Source organism: Portunus trituberculatus, chromosome 45 (genome assembly GCF_017591435.1).
Source record: "Portunus trituberculatus isolate SZX2019 chromosome 45, ASM1759143v1, whole genome shotgun sequence".
NCBI lineage: Eukaryota > Metazoa > Arthropoda > Malacostraca > Decapoda > Portunidae > Portunus > Portunus trituberculatus.
The window spans coordinates 12405817-12433316 of NC_059299.1; the positions used below are offsets into that span (position 1 = coordinate 12405817).

General features: G+C 42.7%; 3 protein-coding genes across 6 annotated transcripts in view; 2 read left to right on the forward strand and 1 right to left on the reverse strand.

Annotated features, from left to right (window-relative positions):
• LOC123519296 (protein 60A-like) overlaps nt 1-7654 on the reverse strand; it is a 17065-nt gene extending 9411 nt beyond the window's left edge. The window contains 2 exon segments of the mRNA XM_045280462.1: nt 3010-3178; nt 6747-7654. Of these exon segments, the coding sequence (XP_045136397.1) occupies nt 3010-3178; nt 6747-7146 (569 nt within the window). The 5' untranslated portion in view covers nt 7147-7654.
• A 5708-nt stretch (nt 7655-13362) lies between these two features.
• Nucleotides 13363-16942, forward strand: LOC123519401 (rho GTPase-activating protein 17-like). The gene is made up of 3 exons (XM_045280680.1): nt 13363-13446; nt 14988-16070; nt 16134-16942. Exons 1-3 carry the CDS (start codon nt 13432-13434, stop codon nt 16332-16334), a joined length of 1299 nt encoding a protein of 432 aa, XP_045136615.1. The 5' UTR covers nt 13363-13431; the 3' UTR covers nt 16335-16942.
• A 1022-nt stretch (nt 16943-17964) lies between these two features.
• LOC123519300 (sodium-dependent serotonin transporter-like) overlaps nt 17965-27500 on the forward strand; it is a 19387-nt gene continuing 9851 nt past the window's right edge. For 2 of the 4 annotated variants that reach the window (XM_045280465.1, XM_045280468.1), the window contains exons 1-2: nt 21288-21494; nt 26220-26376. In XM_045280465.1, the coding sequence (XP_045136400.1) occupies nt 21456-21494; nt 26220-26376 (196 nt within the window). In that variant the 5' untranslated portion in view covers nt 21288-21455. Of the gene's footprint in view, nt 18020-18615; nt 18809-21287; nt 21495-26219; nt 26377-27500 lie in introns of those variants that run through there. The other 2 variants (XM_045280466.1, XM_045280467.1) reach the window with 2 other exon arrangements.

Consider the following 27500-nt stretch of genomic DNA (forward strand, 5'->3'; position numbering starts at 1 on the left):
CTCTCTCTCTCTCTCTCTCTCTCATTTTTTTTCATTCTATCTCTTCTTTTTCTATCTTTTTTTCTTTTCTTTGTTATGCAATATGTAATTCACATCATAAATAGAAATTACATTAGAGAGAGAGAGAGAGAGAGAGAGAGAGAGAGAGAGAGAGAGAGAGAGAGAGAGAGAGAGAGAGAGGATGTTTTTCCTTTACCTTTTCTTTTCTATGTATACAGCTTTAAACTCTCTCCTGTCTTCCCTTCCTACTCTTGCTTTCTCCACACCTTTCTTCCCTCCTTATCCTCTTCTTATCCTTCCCTCTTCACATCTTTCTGTCATTCCTTTTTATTCCCTCACACGTTTTCTTCTGATTTTCTCTCTCACTCAGCACACATTTTTATTTCTCTGGGCTGCAGTATTCCCTCTAACCAGATACCTTTAGGAAAACATTCCTTTACATCATCTTTCTATGTCAATCTATCATTCTATCTATTCATCCATCCCTCACTCTTACGGGTTAGGTACGATTGGTCTAACAACCATTGGTCCAATACCAATGGGTCCAATGCGATTTGGTCTAAATTCACCTTGTTCAAAAGTACGATTGGTCTAAAGAGAAGATTGGTTTAATACCACTTGGTCTAATGTGAATTGGTTTACTACAATTAGGTAAATACAACACCCAAGACTCACTCACACACTTTAGTTTCACTGTTTCACGAACGTCTCGGAATAATTTGCTTTAAAGGCAATGGTTTAGAATTTTTCGAACTCCTTAACATTGCTTCGCTCACCATAACACGAAGTGTTATTCGAAGTTTAAGTTTGCAACAACATTAGTCTATCCGTCTAAGCCCTTCAACATCATCATTTCCGAAAGAGGAAAGGAAGACCAGCAGAGCCAAATAATTAGGATGATCTGTCTGTTCCAAATGAGTACCGAGACACACTAACTGGTGATTCATTTTTTATCAAAAGAAACCAATATTGGTGATGACAAGATGCTGTTATTTAGCACCTGTTTTGATCTGAGTAAACTTGAAAATGTTCCCTTTTGGATAACGGATGGAACATTCAAGACCGTCCCTACGGTTTTCAAGCAACTGTACACAATTCATGCTCCCATTGGACAATATTAGAGGAGTCGCGTGTTGCCATTGGTGTATATGCTAATGTCACGAAAAGCACAGAATGCTACGTCCAATTATTTCGTGATCTTGATTTTGCTGCAGAAAACGAAATCTACCTAGCACTGGCTCATAATTTTTAATTTTAGGTCTTTTTTTTAACATTTCTATTTATTTTGATAGATTTTAATAAGACTGTCATACTACTATGTTTGTAATTTAATGTAAGAATCTTTTCCATAGTGTTTTGAGGTATTTTCAATACATTTTGATGAAATAAAAGTATACCAATTTTAGACTAATTGTCTTAAGACCAATAGGCATATTAGACAAATAAGATTTGGATTGGATGTTTTTCTATCAGTTGGCATTTGACTAGTTGATATCAGACCAATAGACATTGAACCAATCGACTGGGACCGTACTCTTACGTACTATTATCGACATTTACTAAAAAATTATATCGCATTTCTTGTTCCTAATCAACTCTAAACATTCTTTCTATATCCTCTACGTGTTTTTCCATTCTTAAGTATACTTACATCCTTGAAATATTCGCATGTATTCTAAAATCTTACTTCAACATTTTCTTAAACCATAAATACCTTAGTTCTCAATGTTAAGTACCTTTCATTTCAGTCTAAACCTCTCCTTTACATCCCTAGAAACATTTAGAATCTAGCCTTTAAAATAATATCATACCACGTATAATTGCACCCTAACGCTTTCTTAAACTTTGAAACACATTAATTCTCACATGTACCCTTTTCACCGTGAAACCATCGCTTATATCTCCAAAGCATTGCAAACCTCACGCTTAAAATCAACACTTCTACGTACATTCCCCAAAATTACACAATAATATCCTAAAATGCCTTTCTTCTCACTTTTAATCACTTTTAATTTCACACTAAAGTTTTCCCTTACAGCCTCAAAAGACTTCACACTTCACCCTTAAAGAACACTATAAAAAAAAATACATACACTATCTTTTACGTATCAAGACATTTGTCCCTGAATTTTGGATAACTTTTATGACAACCCAGTGGGCCTTTCTTTCCATTTTTTTTTTTTTTGTTGCCCTTGGCCAGTTGTCCCTCCTAAATAAAAAAAAAAAAAAAAAAATTCTGAAACCACATCCTAATAACCAAAAAACCTGCTTCTCATCCTTGAACACCCTTAATTTAAACATCATCGTAAACATAATTCTCTATCCTCACGTAACTTGAATTACACTTACCATAGAACACCTTATTACTCATCCTTAAACAATTCCAATCCCCTTTAACTTCACAACAAAACCATTCCTTACCTTCATCACCCGAAAAAAGACACCAAACTTCTTAACGTTATTTCCCGACCCTAAACACTAGCCAGTATTCAGAAACGCTTTGATCTCTCACCACGACTGTTTTCCAAGGCCACAGAGGTTATTAGAGGATTTTCAAGAGTCTTTCTCCATTTGATAATGTAGAAATCTTGTTAATCTGCCTCTAGAAGCGTAAAAACATCTTTAAAAAAAACTCGTGTAAATGTCTATAAGTAAGCCTCTTGAAATAGTGGAGGTGATGCACAGAAGTGTTTGAGAATACAAGCCTTAGTTTAACTTCACACCAAACCGTCTCTTGGCTGGCAAAACATTACATCACTCACATTTGAACACTTGCGCCCATATTCAGAAACGCGTTCCTTTCTCACTACGACGATTTTCCAAGGCCAAAGAGACAACTAGACAGGTTTTCAAGACAGCTTCTCCTTTTAATACACTAGAAATCTTGCCAATCTATCATCAGAATTATAAAAATACTCTTAAAAACACGACTTTCTTTAACTAGAGCCTTTAGAAAACAGTGATGGTGAGAGAGCAAAGTGTTTCAGAATATGGGCCTTGAGTACGTACCCTTCCTCGTCCGTAATGAGGTACACGTGGAGACGCACTGGCTGGGGGTGGTCTGTGAGGCGGTGCACGCGTATCTCAGCCCCTAGGAGCGAGTGGTCGAGGGGCACGTCTGACACATCGAAGTAGAGCCTCCTGTTGGCGCCGTGCTGGGGCTTGCCGCTCGGTGGGTCTGTGGGCAGGCGGGAGAGGTGAGGTGTCTGCAGGTGTGGAGTGGGAAGGTGAAGGGGATGAAGACAGGGATGTTCAGCGAGAGTTCACTGTGCATGGCTATATTGGAATGAGTCAGTTGTGTGGGATGGTGTGTGTGTGTGTGTAGGATGCAAGTGTATGCGTGTATGTGTATGTTGCTGCTATTGCTTTATGTAAGAAGGGACACTGGCCAAAGAAAACAAAAAGGGCGAAAAAAAAAATTACTGAGCCAACGTTCTCAAAGGAAAGGTGAAAAGAATTACCCATTACTGTAGGATAATCAGTCTTGAAGCCTCCTCTTCCAAGAATCTAAGTCATAGTAAGGAGGGAATACAGACGTAGGAAGAGAAAGAAAAGGTGAGGGAGGTGAAGACAGGTGAATGAAGGAGGAAAAGTCAGTGTGTGTGTGTGTGTGTGTGTGTGTGTGTGTGTGTGTGTGTGTGTGTGTGTGTGTGTGTGTGTGTGTGTGTGCGTGCTATGGTGGTTTATCTCTGTTGTTATCGCTACTACTCATGTAGTAGTAGTAATAGTAGTAGTAGTAGTAGTAGTAGTAGTAGTAGTAGTAGTAGTAGTAGTAGTAGTAGTAGTAGTAGTAGTAGTAGTAGTAGTAGTAGTAGTAGTAGTAGTAGTAGTTGTTGTTGTTGTTGTTGTTGTTGTTGTTGTATAATAATAATAATAATAATAATAATAATAATAATAAGAAGAAGAAGAAGAAGAAGAAGAAGAAGAAGAAGAAGAAAAGAAGAAGTAGTAATAGTAGTAGTAGTAGTAGTAGTAGTAGTAGTAGTAGTAGTGTTGATGTTGTTAGTACTGCTATTGTTCCTTCAAAACCCCGTAACTCAACAATGACAACAACAAAATCAGGGCGAGAGGGACATAAACATATGTAGTACAGACAACACAAACTAAACAAGAGAAGAGAAAAAAAAAGAAAAAAAAAAGAAACGCACGCATTTTACGCACAAGAAACGACGCAATACAAACTAGCTAACATTTTTTCCTTTGAACTGTTTACTCTTCTGTGTTTGTTGCTCTATTTCTTTTTTCCTGTGTTTATTCTCTGTCTTCTTCTTCTTCCTCTTCTTCGTTACTGCATTTCGTCACTTTCATGTAAACAAAGGAAGGAGGAGTTGACAGGAAGGAACCAGCATCTTCCTCCATTAGTTCCTCTTTCTCTCTCTCTCTCTCTCTCTCTCTCTCTCTCTCTCTCTCTCTCTCTCTCTCTCTCTCTCTCTGCTGGAGGAGGTACAAAACTATCAAGTTGAGGGAGATTGTTTAAGTTTGTCTCAAGTTGCCGCCTTGTTGCTGACGTCACGCTGAAGTGGAGGAAGTTGAGAGGCTGGGAACACGACAGGGGAGACTGACAGACAGACTCATACATAAACAGATAGATAAGTAGATAAATAGATAAGTACAATTAGATTCATTTGTTTATTTATTTGTCTATCTGTTATCCGCCCCCTCCCCCCCCTACCCAGTACAAATAGACATAGATAAATAAATGTAAAGATTGATGAAAAGAAATACAAATAGATAGATAGATAGATAGATAAATAAAAGTGATAAATTAGGTAAATAGAGAATTAAGTGGATACACGTGTGACAAATGAACATGAAAATAAAAAGAGTGATATAGAAAAATAGGAAAAGATAGGCAGACAAATAAATAGATAAATAGATAAATAGAAAAAGATAGATAGACACATGCATACATATAACATAGATTAGTAGATAGATACATAAATGGATAGACACACACAGGGACAGACAGACAGACAGACAGGTAAACAGCACACGGAGCACAGCATAAAGGTGTTGCAGCGATGCGATATTGATTGCCTTACTGTCTGTCTACTGGCGCTGTTTTCACGGTCACTGCTTTAAGGAAGTGCTCGCGTGCCTCCTCCCCTCCCGCGGCCTCCCGTCACTGTATGCTACTCAGTATTTAAAGCGCTCGCCCCTTGACTCTTTTCAAAGGCCACGTGGACGAGCAATCTGTTTTTCATGCCAATTTTACCATAGGTGAGAAGATTTCTTGTTACACGATCACAAGAAACCCTTAAAAACTTGAAATACTCTTATGGATCCTAAAATATTCTACAACTTCCTTAAACCATGAAATACCTTAGTTATTATTATTCTTAAGTACCCTCATTTGAATGCCTTGAAAATCTTGAAACATTCTTATGTACCCTAAAATATTCCAATGCCTTACCTTAGTTATCTTTATAACCTCAAATTGAATATCTTAAAAACCTTGAAATACTTTTATGGACCTTGAAATATTGCAGTACTTTCTTTAAACCCTAAAATTCCTTAGTTATCATCTTTATACCCTCAATAGAATGCCTTAAAAAATCATAAAACACTATTATGGACCTTAAAATCATACTTCAATACATTCCTAAACCATAAAGTACCGCACATACACACACACACACACACACACACACACACCCCGGTAGCTCAGTGGTTAGAGCGCTGGCTTCACAAGCCAGAGGACCGGGGTTCGATTCCCCGGCCGGGTGGAGATATTTGGGTGTGTCACCTTTCACGTGTAGCCCCTGTTCACCTAGCAGTGAGTAGGTACGGGATGTAAATCGAGGAGTTGTGACCTTGTTGTCCCGGTGTGTGGTGTGTGCCTGGTCTCAGGCCTATCCGAAGATCGGAAATAATAAGCTCTGAGCTCGTTCCGTAGGGTAACGTCTGGCTGTCTCGTCAGAGACTGCAGCAGATCAAACAGTGAATCACACACACACACACACACACACACACACACCACCACCACTAACACCACATTCGTCTACTTTCCTTTATACCCAGTGCATTATTGACGATATATATAGTCATTATCCTAAAACACCCTCAGTTTCATTCAGAAGCTTGAAACACGCTGGAAAGCTGTGCCATTTTCTATCAGAGCTGCTGATAGTGTAGTTAGGATGAGAACTGGAAATATTTTCTAGCACAGACCTTTTGTTTTGTTTCGTCAGCTTTTCCAAACACTAGCAACACAGTGGGTGTGGTGCAGTTTGTTCTTCCTTTGTGTTTATTTCCATGAGTTAAATGAATTATAAAAACACTCTCTCTCTCTCTCTCTCTCTCTCTCTCTCTCTCTCTCTCTCTCTCTCTCTCTCTCTCTCTCTCTCTCTCTCTCTCTCTCTCTCTCCTATTTCTACTACAATTATTATTTTTTAGGGCATGTCTGTTCTTCTGTAGAAACTAAAAGACTTTTATTTCTAAATGTGTTCTATATAAAACGTATTATCTTCTTTTCTACTTATTTCTATTTTCTATAACCGTACCCATTCAACCTTTTGCCTATCCACAACCACTCAGAGAGAGAGAGAGAGAGAGAGAGAGTGTGTATATGTGTGTGTGTATGTGTCCGACACTCACACCAGGAAGTAAAGTTAACTCCCTTGCTCTCACCTTGCATGGGGGCAACAGTGAGGCGCATGAGAGAGAGAGAGAGAGAGAGAGAGAGAGAGAGAGAGAGAGAGAGAGAGAGAGAGAGAGAGAAACTGTCGACCTGCTTAGACACTCACCTCTACTGACGAAGGTGATGATGGTGTCCGCCGCCGTTACAGTCTCCCTGTGCGTGGCGTCCATCTGGTCCGAGGTGGCGTGGCCGTGCTCGTCAAGGACCTCGTAGATGCCCTTCAGCCACCTCGGGGCTGAGCCGTGGGCGTGGACGCGTCGCGGGCGGTGGTGGTGGCGCCCTCGGGAGTTGGGTGGCGCGGGCAGGTCTAGGACATCCAGAATATCTTTTGCCAGCTCTGCCGCCTCTTGGGAATCCAGCTCGTCAGCCAGGATTGTTCTACCGTTGCCATCGTCCATCCACACGCCCACGGACGCCTGGCACACGCCCAAAGTCACCACAACCGCCGTCAGTACCCACCAGCACCGCCACGCCCACTTACAACTGCCTATCACTCGGCCAGCCATGCCTCAGTACTGTTTGCGAGGCGGGGCTGCGTCCAGCAAGGCCTTCACAAGTCACTCCACACCCAGCTGCTGCCTTGCGTCCTCCTCCTCCTCCTCCACCTGTAGGTCTCCGTGTGGCGGTCAGGCGCAGACCCAACCTTCACTCACTACTGCAGGTTCCTTTTCACACCGACACCTGATGCCTTACCGTCTGCCGTGTGTGTGTGTGTGTGTGTGTGTGTGTGTGTGTGTGTGTGTGTGTGTGTGTGTGTGTGTGTGTGCGCAGGGCATGTGACCAGGGTGCTAAGAGGTATATCTCCGGGCACTCCTGCAGCCAGACAGAGAGGCGTGAGTGCCCTCCGCCTCATCTCCTGGTGTGTGGCTAATCACCCTGCCTCGCCCGGGTCCTGGGATCACTAAGGGTTCGCCACGCCGTCCCCTGGGCACCGCCACGCCGTCTGAACGCTGAATTGTGACACAGAGCGAAGACAAGGGCATCAGTAGCCACCCAGTCGCCGCCACTCTTGACCAACCCTGACACACACACACACACACACACACACACACACACACACACAGGTTCATCGATGTACACACACACACATACACACACACACACACACACACACACACACACACACACACTCCCCCACGACGCCACTTCATTCATTCGCCACGCACACGCTACGCACACACACACACTCACGCATCCACACATGCACACACGGCCCTGGGAAGAGGCACACACCAGGCAAGGCACTACCGTTTCCTCCGCCTTGTTTACGTGCCCACCAAGGCCACCGTACAGGCAGACGTCATTATCGTACCCGGGCAGCAGCGGCGAGCGTGGCCCAGAGGAGCAGGAGTGAGGGTTGCCAGGTGGTGAGACGCTGGTGGTGGTGGTGGTGGTGGTGGTGGTGACGTGCCCAGAATCTAAACATTGAGGAATCTTAGAACGCAAATAGAAAAGAAAAAATAGTGATGCTTAAAGTTTCGTTCACGCCATCCACACACACACACACACACACACACACACACACACACACACACACACACACACACACACACACATCTGGGAGATTTCAATGCTACTCCGAGTCAACTTTCTATCACACACACACACACACACACACACACACCTTTCACCATCTCCGTCTGTAGCCAACACCATCATGACCATTATGTGTGACGCGAGAGTGATGTATTCGTGGTGAAGATGATGGGGACGGTGGCGATACAGTGATAGTTGTAGGGAAGCGAAGGTGTAGTACGTAGATGTAATAATAGTGGTGGTGGTGGTGGCGGTAGTGGTGGTGGTAGAGATCAACAGGTAAATGATAATGATCCAGGTAGCAACAGTAAGAGAGAGAGAGAGAGAGAGAGAGAGAGAGAGAGAGAGAGAGAGAGAGAGAGAGAGAGAGAGAGAGAGAGAGAGAGAGAGAGAGAGAGAGAGAGAGAGAGAGAGAGAGAGAGAGAGAGAGAGAGAGAGAGAATGGACATAGACAGAATGGACATAGACAGAATGAGTAGATAGACAGATAGATAGTGAGATAGACAGACAGATAGACAGCTAGAACGACAGATAGGTAGACAGACAGACAGACAAAAAATAAATAGATACACAAATAGACAGACAGACAGACAGGCAGACAGCGAAAGGAAGGAAATGTGAATGAAAGAAACGAGAAAAGAGCAGGAAGAGGAGGAGGGAGAGGAGGAGGAGGAAAAAGAACGAGAGGGAGGGAAGGAGGAAGTTGAGAAAGGAAGAAAGGAAGGGAAGGATGGAGGAAAAAGAAAGGGTTAAGAAAAAGAGGTATACGAGGTGAGGAATGAGGGGGAAAAATGAGCAGTGTTGAGGGAGAGAGGAGGGAGGGAAGAAAAAGAGAGAGGGAGGAAAGGAGGGAAGGGAGGGAGGAAAAGTCAGTGAAGGAGAAAGAGAAAAGCGACCATAATAATTGTTGTAGTTATTGTCGTTACTGTCATTGTTGTTGTTATTGTTGTTGTTGTTGCTACTATTGATTTTGTTAATGTTATTGTTGTTGTTGTTGTTGTTGTTGTTCCAAACGTTGTTATAGTTTGTTTTGTTGTTACAGTCAATGCTCTTACCGTTGTTATTAATAATGGTGATGTTGTTGTGATGTTGCTAACGCTCTTACTGTTATCGTCAATATTGTTGTTGTTGTTGCTACTGTTGTTGGTGGTGATGGTGGTGTATTTCCTCTTCTTTTTCTTCTTGTTTTCCTTGGTGGTGCTGTTATCATCCTCCTCTTCGTCGTTAGTCTTTGTTTATTGCTCTTGCGGTTGTACATACTGCATTAAAGAGAGAGAATGCGGGAGAAACCTGCTTGTCGTTTTCTCTGGGAGGACGAAAACACAAACGTGGGAATGACGCCCATTATGAGAGAGAGAGAGAGAGAGAGAGAGAGAGAGAGAGAGAGAGAGAGAGAGAGAGACAGGAAGGAAGAGGGCAAGAGGAAGTGGTGTTCATGACGCGTGCGTACAGAAACTGCGTAATTAGTATCTTGCGTCAGGAAGATTGCGTATGTCCGTGTGTGTGTGTGTGTGTGTGTGTGTGTGGCGTAGACGGCTGTGCACCTGGTGTTGTCATTAATTTTCGAGCTGGTTTTCACCTTTCCTCCGTCTCATTTCATTGCTTTCTCCATATTTGCTTCACTTACTTATTTGTCTATATGTTATTTGTCAAGTTTGTGTGATCACTGATTTATTTGTGTGTTTTCTCTACCTATTTGTTTGTCTGTGTCTCTGTTTGCTTGCTGCTCCTTTAATTACATAAATGGTTAATGTTGTTGTTGTTGTTGTTATTGTTGTTGTAGTTGTTGTTGTTGTTGTTGTTTGTTGTTGTTGTTGTTGTTGTTGTTGTTGCTGTTGTCGTTGTTATTGTTGTTGTCGTTAGTAGTAGTAGTATCATTAGTATCATTATTGTTATTATTGTTATTGTTGTTATTATTATCATTATCATTATTATCATTACTATTATTATTATTATTATTATTATTAGTAGTAGTAGTAGTAGTAGTAGTAGTAGTAGTAGTAGTAGTAGTACTAATAGTAGAAGTAGTAACAGTAGTAGTAGTAATAGTAGTAGTAGAAGGAGGAGGAAGAGGAGGAAGAGGAGGAGGAGGAGGAGGAGGAGGAGGAGGAGGAGGAGGAGGAGGAGGAGCAGTAGATGTGGTAATACTTATAATGCGGTAGAAGAAAAAAGCAGACATAAGAAGCACACATAAGCAATACAACGTGAGAGAAAACATGGGATCTGCAGTGGAGAGAAAGAGAGAGGAGGGAATACAGGAGCCCTCTTCCTCCGCCTCTCCCTCCCTCCCTTCCCCCTCCTCCGTCAATATCACTTGTGTCTGACTGAAAACTTTCCACGCGGGAAAGTCGACACCGTCATTACAGCGCCACCGAGGAACACCCGGGCAGGAGGCGGAGGCAGCATCACCACCACCATCACCACCATCACAACCACCATCACTTCCAACATAGCCACCACCAACACCACTGCCATCATCACCACCACCACCACCAACACCCCTGCCATCATCATCACCAACACCACCACTACTACCACCACCACCACCACCACCATCACCACCACTACACCATTGCAATCCTTAACACCAGCTGAATAGTTTTATCAACAACAGCGCCTACAACAACAACAACAACAACAACAACAACAACATCTGCAATAAGAACAACAACGGCAGCAGCAGCAGCAGCAGCAACAACAACAGAAACAACAACAACATCAATAAAACAACAACAGTAACAATCAAAACAACAACAACAACAACAACCAAAACAACGAAAACAAGAACAACCAAAACAACAACAACATCTACTGTACCACTACTACTACTACTACTACTACTACTACTACTACTACTACTACTACTGCAATCTCCATTAAGTTAGTACCTACCAACAGATATCTATGAAAAACACTGTCAGCAACACAAACAGAGCAGCAGCAGCAACAGTCAGCAACAACAACAACAACAGCAACAATAATGACACCACCACCACCACCACCACCACCACAAAGACTGGCAACAGCAAAAGACGCTATTAACAACCACAACATTAGCAACACCTTCCCACAACAATAATAACAACCACAAAGAACAACAAAAAAAGTAACAGCAGTAGTAGCGGCAACATTAACTCTAAATATAGAAAAATCAGGAAAAAAAACAGCAGCAGCAATATTGACAAAAAAACAATAATAAACATTACTACTACTACTACTACTACTACTACTACTACTACTACTACTACTACTACTACTATTACTACTAAAAATCACTAACAACAACAACAGCAGCAGCACATGGACACAAGAGACACAAAGGAAAACAAACAACAGACATCTGAGAGAGAAAGACTGACAAAAGATATAATGACGTGACTGGAGGGAAAAATGTCGAGAAATACCAGTTTACGCATGAAATAAATGAACAGGAAAGAAGAGAAGGACAAAAATCAGCATGAGAGAGAGAGAGAGAGAGAGAGAGAGAGAGAGAGAGAGAGAGAGAGAGAGCACAAGTCACTACCATTTCATTACTTAATCATTCTAAGTAAAATAAACATAAAAATGAAAGTATCAAAATTAGAATGTAAACTTATAAAATGAATTACTTATTAATTTTGTTGTTCTACTGTCTTAAATGTTAGTTTGATACTGCAGTCCTAACACATACCTTCCCTAATAGAGAGTTAAGTGTGTGTACGCATCTCACTACTAATACTACAGTCATGCCACACACTGTCTTAAGTAATCGGTTAGAAAAGTGAAGAAAAATATAGAAGAAAAGTAGGAATATATATATATATATATATATATATATATATATATATATATATATATATATATATATATATATATATATATATATATATATATATATATATATATATATATATATATATATATATATATATATATATATATATTGAAAAAAGTTTAAGAAAAACAGGAAAACATATCATGCAGAATAATTAAGAAAAAAAAGTTTTATGAAGAAAAGTGAAATCTTGAAAAATATTACGAAAAAAGTTAAGGAAAAGAGGAAAAATAAAAGTTAAGAAAAACCTACGAAACAAAATAAGATAAGGAAAAGATTTAGAAGTAATGTAAAAAAAAAGAAAGGTAAGACAAAAGACAAAAAAGCAAGAAAATAAAGTAAATACAGACGTTTGGTGAGACAATAAGGAACCCGATGAGAAGGCAAACTATTCTGACCTGAAGGAGACAATTACGACTTCACGACAATAACAATCGGCTAAAAGAGATGCCAAACAACTTAAAGAGAAGAACAGTAACTACGGTCCCTATCATAACTAACCATGACACAACCCTGCCGTAACTAACAACCGCTTATGTAAAACCTTACCTCACTATAACTCAATCAGCAAGTTACGCTTCCAAAGTTATGAACACAATCTTACCTAACACTAAGGTCAATTTTCACATGCATGCTTGTATTTATCTGCACTCGTTTTTCTTTCGTTCTTTCTTTCTTTCTTTTCTCTTTTTTTCGTTTTTGTCTGAATGTTTTTTTTTTTCCTTCTCTTCTACCTTTGTTTATTTTTTCTCTTAGTTGCCCTCGCTTTCTATCTTTTGCTATTCACTTTGTTTGTCATTCTTTATCATTGCTGCTTTCTATTGTTTCTCTTCTCCCTTCTGTTATTTGCAATCTAGTTCATTTTTCTAACCGTATTTGTCTTTTCCTTTATACCTTCTGTCATTCATGTTTCAATTAACTTCAATACTTTTCTTAGTGTCTTTTACTCATCTATTGTTCTCTCATTGTTTTCTTGTCTTCCACGTTCCGTTACTTAAATCTCACTTAATTTTCTTTTAATTTCACTTAGTTATTATTTCCCCATATCTTCCTTTTGTTATTTACTCTTTAAATCAATTCAATAATTTCTCTTGGCAGTCTTCTTTTTAACCTTTCAGTTCCTTTCCTTTTTGTCATCTACGTCCAATCCAATTCCATAGTCTCTCTCAGTTTTCTTTTCTTTTTTTTCTATATCCGCCTTTTCTTTCTTACAGGTGTCTTCTTCTACATTCTCTTTAGTTGCCTTCTCCCCTTCTATCTACCTTCTGTTATTTACGCCTCTAGTTTGATTTACGTGAGTGATGATGCGTCTTTGTCACGTGTGGCGGGTCAGGGGACGCATGCGCACACCTTGCTTTCACTTTCACACAGGGGAAGGTATAAGAGACACGCAACGATCCACTCCCCTTCACTCCTTCCGCCCCAGACATCACCACGAGACATGTTACTGCATAGGGTAGGTGTTGTGATATGTGTGTGTGTGTGTGTGTGTGTGTGTGTGTGTGTGTGTGTGTGTGTGTGTGTTTATTATGGGTGTGTGAAATATGGATGGGCGTGTTATATCTATGGTTTGCTTGTATGAGGGTTTGTTAATTATCTCCATTATCCATCTTCTCTTCCTCCTCCTTCTCTTTTATTGTTTTGTCTTCGTTTTACACTGTTCTTTCTCATCTCTCATTTTCTTTCCCTTTTTTCCGCTCTTCGTTTTTATCCTCTTTTCTTCCTCCTTTTCTTTTTTCTTTTTCGTTTTCGGTTTTACACTTCTTTCTCATCTCTCGTGTTTCACTTTTTTGTGTTTTTCTTTTGTCTCCATTTCCTCATTCTCTTTCTTTACCTTCTTCTTTTCATTTCATACTTTTCTCTCCTATTTCTTCTTCTTCTTCTTTTGCTTTCCCTCCTTTTCTACTTTTTTTCACATTTCTTTTTACTTATTTACTTATTTTCTCTACAAAGTTTCCGTTTGGTTTCTTCTACTTCTTGTTTTACTCCAAGCACCCTTCTCATCGTTTCTTCTATTCTTTCTCCTTTTCCTTCATTATTTTTCTCTCCGTTCCATTCTTCTTTCTCTGCTTTTCCTGTCATTTTATAATTTTTCCTCTTTCTCTTCCTTTCTTTTCCTCTTCGTCTTCTGCTTTCTCTCATTTCTCGTCCTAGTTTCCTCTTCGTCCAAATTGTTCTCCTTTTCCTTCTCGTCTTCTCCTTTTCTTTCATCTTCCTATCATTATCCGCTTTCTCCTACTTATCTTCTTTCTACTATCATTATCGTTGCTGTTGTTGTCGATCTGCTTCTTCTAATTCTTATCTTTCATCATTATTTATTTGTTTATCATCTTTTTTACGACAAGCAAGTGAGAGCATTTTCTACCAATGTTTGCTGTGTTTTGCGGTGAAAATGTTGCAAGTGGTGGAAGGTGAAACGCTTGCACTCATCTTGTCTATTGTTGTTCTGTACCATGGCGGCCAAATGGTACCTGGTGACGGTGCAGTGGCAGTGCTTGTGGTGGTGGAATTACTGTGGTGCGGTGGTGTTTGTACCTCTCTCTCTCTCTCTCTCTCTCTCTCTCTCTCTCTGCAGTGACGCGCTCTGATAAGCTTTAGTGAATGAGAGTGTGATGATGAGGCTGATGTGAGAGAGAGAGAGAGAGAGAGAGAGAGAGAGAGAGAGAGAGAGAGAGAGAGAGAGAGAGAGAGAGAGAGAGAGAGAGAGAGAGAGAGAGAGAGAGAGTTTTGCTTGAATGGAGATGAGTAGGTGGTTGGTGTGTAGTGATGGTGTGGTGCTGGTGCGGCGGTTGTGTGATGATTAGTGGTCCGTGTGGTGGTGGCGTGGTGATCAGGAAGGTTTGTGTGGTGGTGGTGAGTGATGTAGTGATGTATGTACAGTACACATGTGGTGACGGTTTGGTGATGTGATGGTCTCTGAATGGCGATGGGTCTGTGGTGCGAGGAGGTGGTGGTGGTTATCCTCACACGCTAACACCTTCCCTTCCCGCTGTGCAGGTATTGGTGGTGGCTGTGGTGGTTGCGGCGGTGGCAGCGCAGCCTCAGCGGGGGCGGCAGACGCCCTTCTCCATGGGCATGAGGCTGCTGGAGAACCTCCGCCACGGCATGACCTCCACGCTGCAGAACATCTTTGGCGGCGGGCCGCCTCGCGGCAAGGAGGTACCCCCCGCCCACCAGAAGGCTCCCAACCTGGATCCCGGCCCACCAATCGTGGAGAAACCTCAGTCACGCCCTCAGCACCAGATCCACTCCCCGCCCCCACACCATCAAGAGTTCCACTCCTTGCCTCCCTCCCACTCATCTTCCCACTCTTCCTCCCACTCTTCTTCACACTCTTCCTCTCACTCTCCCTCCCATCCACCTCCCCGTCCACCTCCGCCCACGTCACACTTCTCCCGTCCGGCGGCTCCACACTCTCCCCCAGAACCTCCAAAGTCCTCCTTCTCCTCTCCCGGTTCCCAAGGGGGGCAAACCTCTTTCTTCAAAGTAGTGCATGATCACGGGAGCCCTGCGCCCCCACCAAGCAACCACGGCTTTTCCGGCGAGAGTTTTCACCCAGACTCCTTCTTATCGGGACGGCCGCCATTCCAGGGCACAGTGGAGGAAGACCACCTGGTGAGCGTGGTGCATGACGCGCCGCAGCCCCTGCCGCTCCAGAACAACGACCTGCAGCAGGACTCCTTCCCACCACACAAGACTGCCACCTCCTTCGCCTCCTTCGGGAACACCGCGAGTTTTAAACTGGGCAGCCTGAAGAGGGAGGAGCCTGACGGTCATCACCCTCCCCGCCCTCGCTCCATCCTGCACAACCCGCCCCCACAGGATGAGGCTCCCCACCACAGCCTGCGGCAGGACACCCAGCGGTCCATTGACCATCCCATGGTGATCCTACTGTCCAACTCCCGCCTGTCCACATCGCAGCCCGCCACCCAGGGCTCCCCACCAGACACGCACGCAGCCTCCCTGTCCTTCGAGAAGCAGCAGCAGTACCACCACGTTGCCAAGAAAGCCTCCGCCTCCATTCAGGTCCAGGACTCCTCGGACTTCAGCACCGGCACTCGCGCCGCTCGCGACGCCGCAGTGATAAGTGCCTAATGCGCCCCTGGCACCGCGCTGCAGCTCAGCATGCCCCTCCCCCGCTGACCACGTGGTCTCCCGCAGGGCAACGACGCCGAAAATGCCAGCTACGAGTTTGGTTACGGCGTGCTGGACAACACCTCACGGAACCTGTTCTTCCACTCAGAACTGCAGGAGGACGGCCGCGTCCAGACTGTCACTTACGTGGACAATGACCAAGGTTTCCATCCCAACATTACCTACGACTCAGCGCCCGCCGCCACCTAGTAGGACCTGTAGCCAGGCGCCGGCCCTGCGTGACGCCCGTGGCAGGCTGGGAGTGAGTGAGGGAGGGAGGGATGGAAATATGTAGTTCCCAACACATTCAGGGTGGAGAGGGAGGGAGGGAGGGAGGGAGGGAAGGTATTAGTCCCTTGTATATTCAGGATGAGGGAAGAGAAGAGAGGAAATGAATCCCCCACACTGTCAGCGTGAGAGAAGCGTGAGTGGTGAGTAGTGATGAGTGTCTTGTTGGTGAGCGAGAGTGTGGTGTGTGCATGGTGTTGGCGTATGTGAGTGCCAGATTCAGTATAAGGTATGTATGTAGATAGAGTTAGTGTGAGACACACTCAGTATTAGGTAACCTTAGCGTGACGGATGGACCAGGATAGACTCCCACCACACTCAGCAGACCAATGACTTGTTCCTTTATGGCTATCAAAACAAAACAGACACTGAAAAATACACATTTTTGTTTTGAATGGCATTGCAGTGGAATTTTTCTTAATTGTTATTGTTTTATCATATCACGGTTTCAGTTCACCTCCTCGCCGGCGAAGGAGCGTCTCATTATTGTTGCTGTTATTGTACGTCCACAATTAAAAGATAAAATGAAATGTTACACGATATCACTGTCCTAATCGCTCGACTGTCCTCTCTCGGTGTCCACGCCTTATCTGGAGAGCACCACTTTCGATACGCGAGCAACACCAGCCAGGGACATTGAGTTACCCATGCACCACCCAACATCCAAGTGACCCAACCCAACCATGGCACTCAAGACTTTAACGTGGTGCAGGTGTAAAGCTTCGAGAGGTGACACTGACAACAACCCGTGGCTGGCAGTGAATATGTTACAGTCTTCGTGGTTCTTTAAGAGTGTTTCCGCGCTGTAAAATCGCTAAAATTTCTGAATGTGGTGGCAAATTGTAGCGAGTTAGTCGCAGAGGAGGAGGAGGAGGAGGAGGAGGAGGAGGAGGAGGAGGAGGAGGAGGAGGAGGAGGAGGAGGAGGAGGAGGAGGAGGAGGAGGAGGAGGAGGAGGAGGAGGAGGAGGAGGAGGAGGAGGAGGAGGAGGAGGACGAGAATGAGTAGGAGGAGGAGGAGGAGAAGGAGGACAACAATAACAACATAATGATAATAAAAAAAAATAATAATAATAACAATAATAATAATAATAACAATAATAATGATAATAATAATAAAGAAACAAAAAGAAGAAGAAAAGGGCTACGAGAAGGACGAGGAGGAGAAGGAGAAGAATAAATGAAAAAAAAAACTAAAGACATGTAAGGTGGTGGAGGATGATAAAAAAAAAAAAAGGGAACAGGACAAAGAAGGAAGGACTAAGGAAAGGAAAAGGTAGAGAAGAAAGTACCACATGAGAGAGAGAGAGAGAGAGAGAGAGAGAATATTATCTGAACAAACGTAATCAGAATCTTCCAAGGTATGTGGGGCGGCCGTCCTCCTCTTGACTACTTATCTTCAAGACCCGCCTCTCCAGCCTCTGTTTATCTGATTACTTTGTGAAGAAGCCCCGCCTCAGATCAGACTAGATTAGCCCCCTCCTTGGAAGACGCCTCACCTTGATTTCTGCCGCACAATCTCGCAGTCACTTTAGTCACTTTACAAACTGTGTAGGTGTTTCCACTCATTTACTCACGCACTCATTCCCTCGCGGTCATTCTTAAAGTGTGTGAGTTATTTTCGTTTTCTAATTCATCTTTATCTTTCCTTCTCTATTTCCATTTTCTCGAACGGACGCTAGATTCCATTTTTTTTTTTTCTTGTCTGTTCAATGTTCTTTCACTTCCTGTTATTTGTCTCTTTTATTCTCTCACCCTAGCATTATTTGTCTTTTATTCCCTGTTTTCTTCTTCTACTTGACGTTTTCTGTATTATCTCACTCTTTCACTCTCATTTTTTTTTTCACTCACACACATACACACACTTTTTCCATCTCTCTCTCTCTCTCTCTCTCTCTCTCTCTCTCTCTCTCTCTCTCTCTCTCTCTCTCTCTCTCTCTCTCTTTCATGCACGTACTAGTAACACTCTTTCACTCTTACGCAACCTTTTTTCTCTCTCTCTCTCTCTCTCTCTCTGAACTTCCTCTCTCATTGCGTTCCGTATTTTTCCTTTTCTCTCCTTTTTACTCCCCCTATTTCTTACACACTTCCTGTCTCACTCATCTACTCTTCCACTTCTTATCTACGTTTTTTTTTCTTTCTCGACTCTTAATTAACTTCTCTATCTACTCGCGTTCTGTCAACCTTCCCAATTGCTGATTCTTTCACGCTTGTCCAGAGCTGCGCATTTTTCGACGGGTGAATCAGAGTGAAAGTGAGGCACATGGATGGACGGTCAGCTGTTCTCGTCATCATCAGCGTGTCTGTCTTGGATTAGAAGAGTCATCCTGCAAAACATCCCATCCCCTTCCCTCTTCTCAGCCGCTGGGATATCCTACTTGTAACTCCTGCTAGTTAAGGTGGGTAAGATAGATAGATAGATAGATAGATAGATAGATAGATAGATAAAGATAAATAGATTGATAGATAAACAGATAGATAAACAGATGAATAAAGGGAGGGGATACTGAATTGGGTGTAATGAAGAATTGATAGAACAAACGAGAGAGAGAGAGAGAGAGAGAGAGAGAGAGAGAGAGAGAGAGAGAGAGAGAGAGAGAGAGAGAGAGAGAGAGAGAGAGAGAGAGAGTGTGTGTGTGTGTGTGTGTGTGTGTGTGTGTGTAGCTTAAAATGACTAGGAATATTTATATGAATACATTTTAAACCGAAAAAATACTTACAAAAAAGGAAAAAAAAAAAATAAATAAAAACGAGAGGCAAACAGACACAGATACACAGTACATAAGAATAGATAAGATGAATATACAGAAAGACGTAAACCAATAGACAATCATACAGACAGAAAGATAAAACAGAGAAATAAACAACGAATAGACAAACAGACAGAGAAATACACAAATAAAGAGATAGAGAACAAACATAAATCCAATAAATAGAAGTATAGAAGTAGCAGAGAGAGAGAGAGAGAGAGTGAGAGAGAAAGCAAAGCACGAGGTTGACCTTTATTTTTCTCTGTCGTTATTCGTGGAAATGTTAGAGAAATAAAGCCCTGTGTTCCTCCCCCCCCCGGCCACAATCCACATGCTTGCCAACACAACAGAAAGCAAACACACACACGGCAAATCCAGGAAAGCAAGGCGGAAAACCAGGAAAACAAGAGCAAAGCAAAGCAATCGAGGAAGTAATGGAGGAAGGAAGGAAAAAAAAAAAGAATAGAAAAAATGAAGCATAAAAACAAGTAATGTGCTCCAAATGACAGTGATCGCTATCTACTTAAGGAGATCACTGATAACAGATGCAACCACCACCATCACCACCACCACCACCACCATCGCCACCGCCGCCGCCACTGCTGCCGCCGCCACCATCACCACCGCACTTTGCCCTCCCTTCACCACTAAGCCAACGATACAGCATCTCCGCGACACACCACACCGCAACTACACACCAACATCACCACTAAACCACCAATACACCACTACCGCATCACACCACACACCACACCACCACTACACAACACCGACAGTATTATATAACAGTATATCACCACCACACAACACCACACCACCAACAGCATTACACCACACTACATCACCACCACACAACGCCACACCACCACCACTACACACCACCAACAGCATTACACCACACTACATCACCACCACACAACCACCACTACACCACCACACCACCACCACTACACCACCACTACACCACCACCACTACCATTACACCAGACATCACCACACTTAGTTCTTCTACCATCGCAAATGAGACACACTACATCATACCACATCACCTTATTTAACCTCCTACCATCATCACCACACATTACCCTCTCACCATCACCGCCACATCACCATCACACGTAGTCATCATTTCCTCTTTCCTCACCTTCCATTTAATTTCCTGCTGTTCTTCCGTGCTCACTCTCGTTATGAGTATTTTCCAGTCATTTGCAGTGAAGTATGTTGCTAAATACTTTGATGTGCTGCGTTATATTACCACACTGTATCTTTAATCTATCTATTTCATCTATTTATTCTTACTATTTCATCCAGCATTTATATTACGGTTAGTTTTTTTTTTTTTTCTTATTTGCTCGATTTATTACTATTTCTTTCTTTACGTTTTTATTTTCATTTCTCGTGACGTCAAGATTAAGTTATTTTTCTTTCCTTTATGTTAATATTATGTCAATTACCACATTCTGTCTTACGTTGTCTTCGAGTATACAGCTGAACAGTAATAATGTAGCGTCTCATATGACCCCATTGTTGTGGCGCTTAAACTCTCCCCCAATCAACCAATCACCGTTCCTCCTCCGCGTCTTGCCACAACCAGCCATCAGGGAGGTGCTTTGAGGGAAACCTTGGGAGCGGAATGTATGTGTACGGCACGCGGGGAAAAAAATATACCTGGGGGAAAGTTATACAGTAAACACGCTCCATCTTTCCCGTGGGATGGTGAAGGAATGCCAGAGAGAGAGAGAGAGAGAGAGAGAGAGAGAGCAGGGGAGTGACGACGAACCAAATCAAACCAAAGCAAACGAAAATGAAAGAAAAGAAGGTAAAACAAGAAAAAAAAATAGGAAGATATAAAAGAAAATAAGGAACAAGAAAAGAATAGTAAGAAGAGAAGAATACGTTGCTTTAGTGTTAGCCAAAGTGACAACCAACCAAACCAAATATAAAGAAAACAACTGAAAAAACAAGTAAGAAAAAGAAAGAAAATAACAACAAATATATAAGAAAAACAACAAAAATAGTAAAAAAGATAGAAAACGGAAAAAAAAAACAAATAGATCTTCTAATGTTTACCATACAACTCAGGCCGCTAAGAGAAGAGTGATGTCACCAGCTGAGTCAGAACAAAATGCTCCCAGTTAAATCCTTGCTTGGTGTCAGACGGACGTGCTGGCTGACCACTGTACGCCCCCGGGGTCCTCCTCGTGCTGTGCTGTGATTAAGATGGCTCAAACACCGCTTTGGCTGTGATGAAGCGGCGGGGAACGTGGTTAGATTACTCCCGCCATTTACCGCCGACATGGACACGGGCGAGGATAGAGAGACAGATATAATAGAGGTGAGGTGCGGCGTAGAGTTGTTGTATACTGGAAACTAAGACTGGCCAAGCTTATGTAGCATGGTGTGTGTGTGTGTGTGTGTGTGTGTGTGTGTGTGTGTGTGTGTGTGTGTGTGTGTGTGTGTGTGTGTGTGTGTAATTACCTATCTAGTATATTGATAGGTGAATTTTAGGAGTGGTAAATACATACTGATAAATACATTACATACATCAACACCTACCAACCTGCCAACTTACATACATACATACATACACATACACAGGTAGGCGAATAACAGTAAACTTCTCTGAAAAAAAAAACAGGATTATTTACATAGATACGGAGAAACACAAAGGAATGGTAAACGACAGCAGACTTATTGGACCTTAGAAGCAGTTTTTGATGACCTTTGCATCTGTCTATGTGTTAAGTTCTCTGAGGTGGAAGACTAGTTCATTCCTGCGTGTGTCTGAAGCACGGAGTGTGAAAGTGACGAGCAGACGGACAAAGAGAGAGAGAGAGAGAGAGAGAGAGAGAGAGAGAGAGAGAGAGAGAGAGATGGGGAAGGATGGTGTCTAGAGAGTCTTGGAGTTAAAGAGGCGTGAGAGAGAGAGAGAGAGAGAGAGAGAGAGAGAGAGAGAGAGAGAGAGAGAGAGAGAGAGAGAGAGAGATGGGAGGGGGAGGGAAGGGAATGATGTTTAGAGAGTCTCGGAGTTAAAGAGGCATGAGGGTGTGTGTGTGTGTGTGTGTGTGTGTGTGTGTGTGTGTGTGTGTGTGTGTGTGTGTGTGTGTGTGTGTGTGTGTGTAGAATTATTCATAAAATTTTTAAGACTTGTCACTAGTTTTCTGATGACGACATTCCTAATTCTGAATTGATTTGTATACATTGATATCGAGACACTATGTTACATGGACTACAGATGTATATGTATGTATGTATGTATGTATGTATGTATGCATGTATATTTTTCTATGTATAGGTACTGGGGCAGTCATATATTGTTTTCTCAGGTTTTTCATTAAATGTATATATACTTTATGAAATTGCAGTGTTCAATATTCATCTTTGCGTGTGTGTGTGTGTGTGTGTGTGTGTGTGTGTGTGTGTGTGTGTGTGTGTGTGTGTGTGTGTGTGTGTGTGTGACGGCAATATCTACGGTGTACTAAATAAGGTATGGTGAGTCACTGGTTCTCCACGTGAGGAGATTGGAGAAGTTGTGGCAGCAGTGACGGTGGAGAACAACACAATTACCTAATTTGCCTCCAACAAAGCATGAAGTAGCAAGGGGCAACCACGGCGATCACTCAGGCACAGGAATACTATATAGTTACACGCGTCATGGGCGAGAAGGGTGCGGGAGGGAAGCAAACCTGTATTCTGTGGGTCCATATTCTAAAACACCTCTGCGCAGCCAACAACAGTGACTGGACAGACTATGGCTACACATGAGGAATAGTCAAACACACATGTCATCAACCCTGGAGCATTCATGAGGACGCAACGAGAGGACAGCACGTGGCAGATTATACTGGTGGCGTTGGGGGTGATGGAGGTGGTGGTGGAGGTGGTGATGGTGTTCCTAACGCTACATGAATGCCTGGTGGGTGTTGGGGGGTATGGAGGCGGAGAGACTGACATTGGGCCGTCAAGATTTGTGGCTCCAGTGCTTCAAGGCCTCTCAAACTGACTCGGGAAGAAGATGGTGACGTGAGGATAAAAAGTGAGGATAAGGAGAAAAAAAGGCGACGAAGATAAGGGAGAAGGTGGAGAGAGGAAAAAAGGGAGAGAACGAGGATACGGGAAAGGTATTGAGAGGGTAAAACAGGAGAGAACAGGATAAGGAGGTAAAAAAGACGAGGATAAAAGGTTGGGAAAATAAGAGGGAAGGTAAGAGAGGATAAGAGGGACTGGAAGCGAGAATACGAGGAAAGAATTGAAATGATAAGAGGAAAGGAGAGAAGCAAACAAGGATAAGGAAGAAGGGAGACGAGAATAAGAATGAGAGGCGACAATAAAGAGTACAGAAGATGAAAATAAAGGTAATGGCAAAGAGAATAAGATGAAGACAAGGATAGGGGTGAAGAGGAGAGGACAAGGTACGAGATGGAAGGACTGGAATGGAGGAAAGGGAGAAGATTACGAAGAGGAGGAGGATAAACAACAACAACAACAATAAGAACAACAATAATAACAAATGCGTCGTAACTATTCTGCATTTCTCTCTTCTTTTCCTTATCCCCCAGCAACGTAGGAGTTAGTAAATAATGAAACGAAGGAAAAGGCGACGCAAACAAGACGTAAACACAAACAACGTACAACAATAAACCACGAAAGACGATAATGCTGTTCTACTTTCTCCGCGCCGTGACCCGTGAACAACTAGACAGACAGACAGACAGACAGACATATCATAAGCCACCTTTACGTGACTTTCAGCCAGTTCTGCGCACAACACCTGTTTCCTTGTTGAGTCTATAAAGACATAACCCAGATTTCAAAATGACGCAGATACAATATGTTGCTTGTTGCTGATTTCTCTTACATTTTTTTCATTTTTTTTTTATTATTTTTTTTTCCTTCTCTCAGTCTTTCATTCATCTTCTTGGTTCCTCCTCCATTCTTCCTTCCTCCTTTTGTTATTGTTATTATTGTTGTTGTTGTTGTTTTACTTCTCTTCCTCCTCCTTCTTCTCATTCTCATTCTCCTTTCTCTCTGTGATTGTTTTATTGTTCTTCCTCTTCTTCTTTTACTTCTCATCCTTTTGTTCTTTCTCCTCCTCCTCCTCCTTTTCCTCCACCTTTTCCTTCTCGTTTTCGTCCTCTTCCTCTTCCTACTCGTTCTTGTCTTCCTTCTTTCAATTCTCATCTTGTTCTCGTCGTTGTCTTCCTCTTCCTCCTCCACTTTCTCGTTCTCTTCTCTACTTCTCCTTCTACTTCTCTTTCTCGTTTTTTTTTTTCTTCTTCTACTTCTCCTCTTCTTTCTCGTTTCTTCTTCTTTTTTTATCTTCTTCTTCTTCTTCTACTTCTCTTCTTTCTCGTTTTCTTCTTCTCCTCCTCCTTCTTCTTCTTCTTCTTCTTCTTCTTCTTTTTCTTCTTCTTTTTCTTCTTCTTCTTCTTCTTCTTCTTCTCCTTCTCCTCCTCCTCCTCCTCCTCCTCCTCCTCCTCCTCCTCCTCCTCCTCCTTCTCCTCGTCTTCATGTCGAAACTCAGGCTATCTTTAACACGCAAACAATCACTGAGCAATACGTAATTGTAGTCATCCTTAGAGATTTACTGTCATAAAAACCCGAATCTATATTAGCAATCGAATACTCTTCATTGATAGCCTTCACCTGGGTCGCCTTTCACCTGATACCTGGCGCACTCACCTGAATTAACCCAAGAAAGAGACTCCAGGACTTGTTTATGTGTGTTATTGTGTTATTTTTCCAGATCATTCACTTTCCACTAGGCAGTATTCTCCCTCCAACACTTCCAACATCCACTTCACTGTGCCAGCCTGGTAACCTCTCCCTTCTACTATCCAAGAAAGACAATACAATATCTGTTTGTGCATTTTACTTCCAACTACCCTCTCTCCGCCCCTTCCAGTAGTCATCCCCTGCAACTCCAGCTCCCCCTCCCCCCCAACTCCACGTTACCTGCCTCACACCTACAGTTGCAGCTTCCCACCACCGCTCCCTCACTTAAATGATCCAGTCACTGCGTAATATATCCACCTCCTCCTCCACTCTATCTTTCGTCACTCTTATCTATCTCAGTATCCTCCTTCACACCACCTTGTTACCCTCCTACGTCCACCTCTTCCTTCTCCACACCATCTCCTCTTGTCACTCTTCACTACATCCACCTCCTCTTCCACTCCATTTTCTCCTGTCACTCTTCACTACATCCACCTCCTCCTCCTCCTCCTCCGCACTATCTCCTCTTGTCACTCTGCACTACATCCACCTCCTCCTCCTCCTCCTCCTCCTCCTCCGCACTATCTCCTCTTGTCACTCTTTACTACATCCACCTCCTCCTCCTCCTCCTCCTCCGTACCATCTCTTCTTGTCACTCTCAACTTCATCCACTTCTTCCTTCTCCACACCATCTCCTCTTGTCACTCAACTTCGTCCACTTCCTCCTGTACATATGTCATTCACAATTTAGTTTTCATATATCAACTCTCACGTTATCAACTCCACATTGGTTCTTTCCACTCTTCCTCTCCAGTATTCCACTTTCCTCACGTTATCAACTCCACATAGGTCCTTCAAATCTTCCTTCCCTATATATATTCCACTTTTCTCCTTCCATACTTCACTTGTTTTGGAGATTACGTGGATTTATAGATGAGGATTTTAGATAGAGATAAGTGGGATTTTTTTTTTTTTTGTGAGGACTGCCACGTGTATGACTGACAGCTCTGTGCAACTTTCCTCTTCTTATTTTCCCGTGGTCCTAGAAATAAGTTAGCAAAGCATAAATAGGCAAGTACATACATTTGATACAGGTACTCCCATGTCTTGTAAGATCTTTTATTTTCCTTTCGTTGGTGTTGTTAAGGCTACGAAGAAGATATTTTTTATTTTTCATTTCTTTTTACCTTCCTAATTGACTGATTGATTGATAACCTTATACCTTCCTTTTTTCTCTTCTTTCTTCTCTTTTTATACTAGCATTCTTCCGTTCATACGTTACCAAAAGGATAAACCGCCACTCACGACTACTTATGACCTTTGGTATAGTTATGCTGTGTTGCAGATGGAGGGGAAGGAGAGGAAGCAGTCCACGGGGTCCTTCTCCAGCATCAGCATGGGGCGAGGTGCAGGCAGCGAGACCAGTGATGGGAGGAGATCACGGCTGTTGTCCCTCTCCTCCATCACCACCAGTGTCATACGCCGCGCTTCCTCCAGAATGGGTGAGTGGTGGTGGTGGTGATGGTGGTGTGGACAGGGTAAAGAAACACAAAGAATGAGAAAAAAAAAAGGTGATAGTGATGGTGATAAGAGAGAGAGAGAGAGAGAGAGAGAGAGAGAGAGAGAGAGAGAGAGAGAGAGAGAGAGAGAGAGAGAGAGAGAGCAAACAGAGATGACAGATAAATAAAATAGATAAAATAAAAGACTAACACAACAGAACAGTTACAAAAAGAGATGTAGTACAAAGAATTACCATATGAATGTGGCAACAGTGACGGTGGTGATGGTGGTGGTGGTGGTGGTGGTGGTGACAGCTGAGTATGGGAATGATAAGAGAGAGAGAATTCAGATAACAGGAGGAAGAGATTATAAGGAGATAGAGAGAGAGGGTGGCTGTAATGACACAAATAAGGAGGAGCAGGAGTGTGATGATAAAGATGGAGATAGGAAAATAACTGATAGAAAAGAAGAAATATAAAATAGACATATTGAATGAACGATGACTAAGAGAGATGTATAAATAGAAGGAGCAAATGAAAAATGATGGTAAAATATAAAGTGAAAGGAAGATACTGAGACGAGAATAAATAGTGAAGAGAGAGAGAGAGAGAGAGAGAGAGAGAGAGAGAGAGAGAGAGAGTTGCAGGTGGTGATTCTCGTGTGGGCGACAGGAAAGAGATAAAGAATAGGAGGAGGAAAGAATGATAAAAAGAAGGAGAGAGAGAGAGAGAGAGAGAGAGAGGGTGGATTTGGTAGAGGAGGTAAAGGAAAGAGTGACAGGAGAATAAAGATGAGAAAAGTAAGGAAGGCGTAGGAGAGTAAAGGAAAGAGAGGGAGAAGTGTGTGAGGATTGCGTGGTGGTGGTGGTGGTGGTGGTGGTGGTGGCAGTGATGGTGATGGTGGTGAAGAAAAGCCAGACGGACAACGTAAAAAGAAAAGAAGAAAATGAATAAAAGAGCAAAGTAGAATTAAAAAAAAAATAAAAGGAAGGAATAAGAGACACCAGAGAGAGAGAGAGAGAGAGAGAGAGAGAGAGAGAGAGAGAGAGAGAGAGAGAGAGAGAATCACAAAAATGCACACACAAAAACTAGAATATAAAAACACCACCACCACCGCTACCACCACC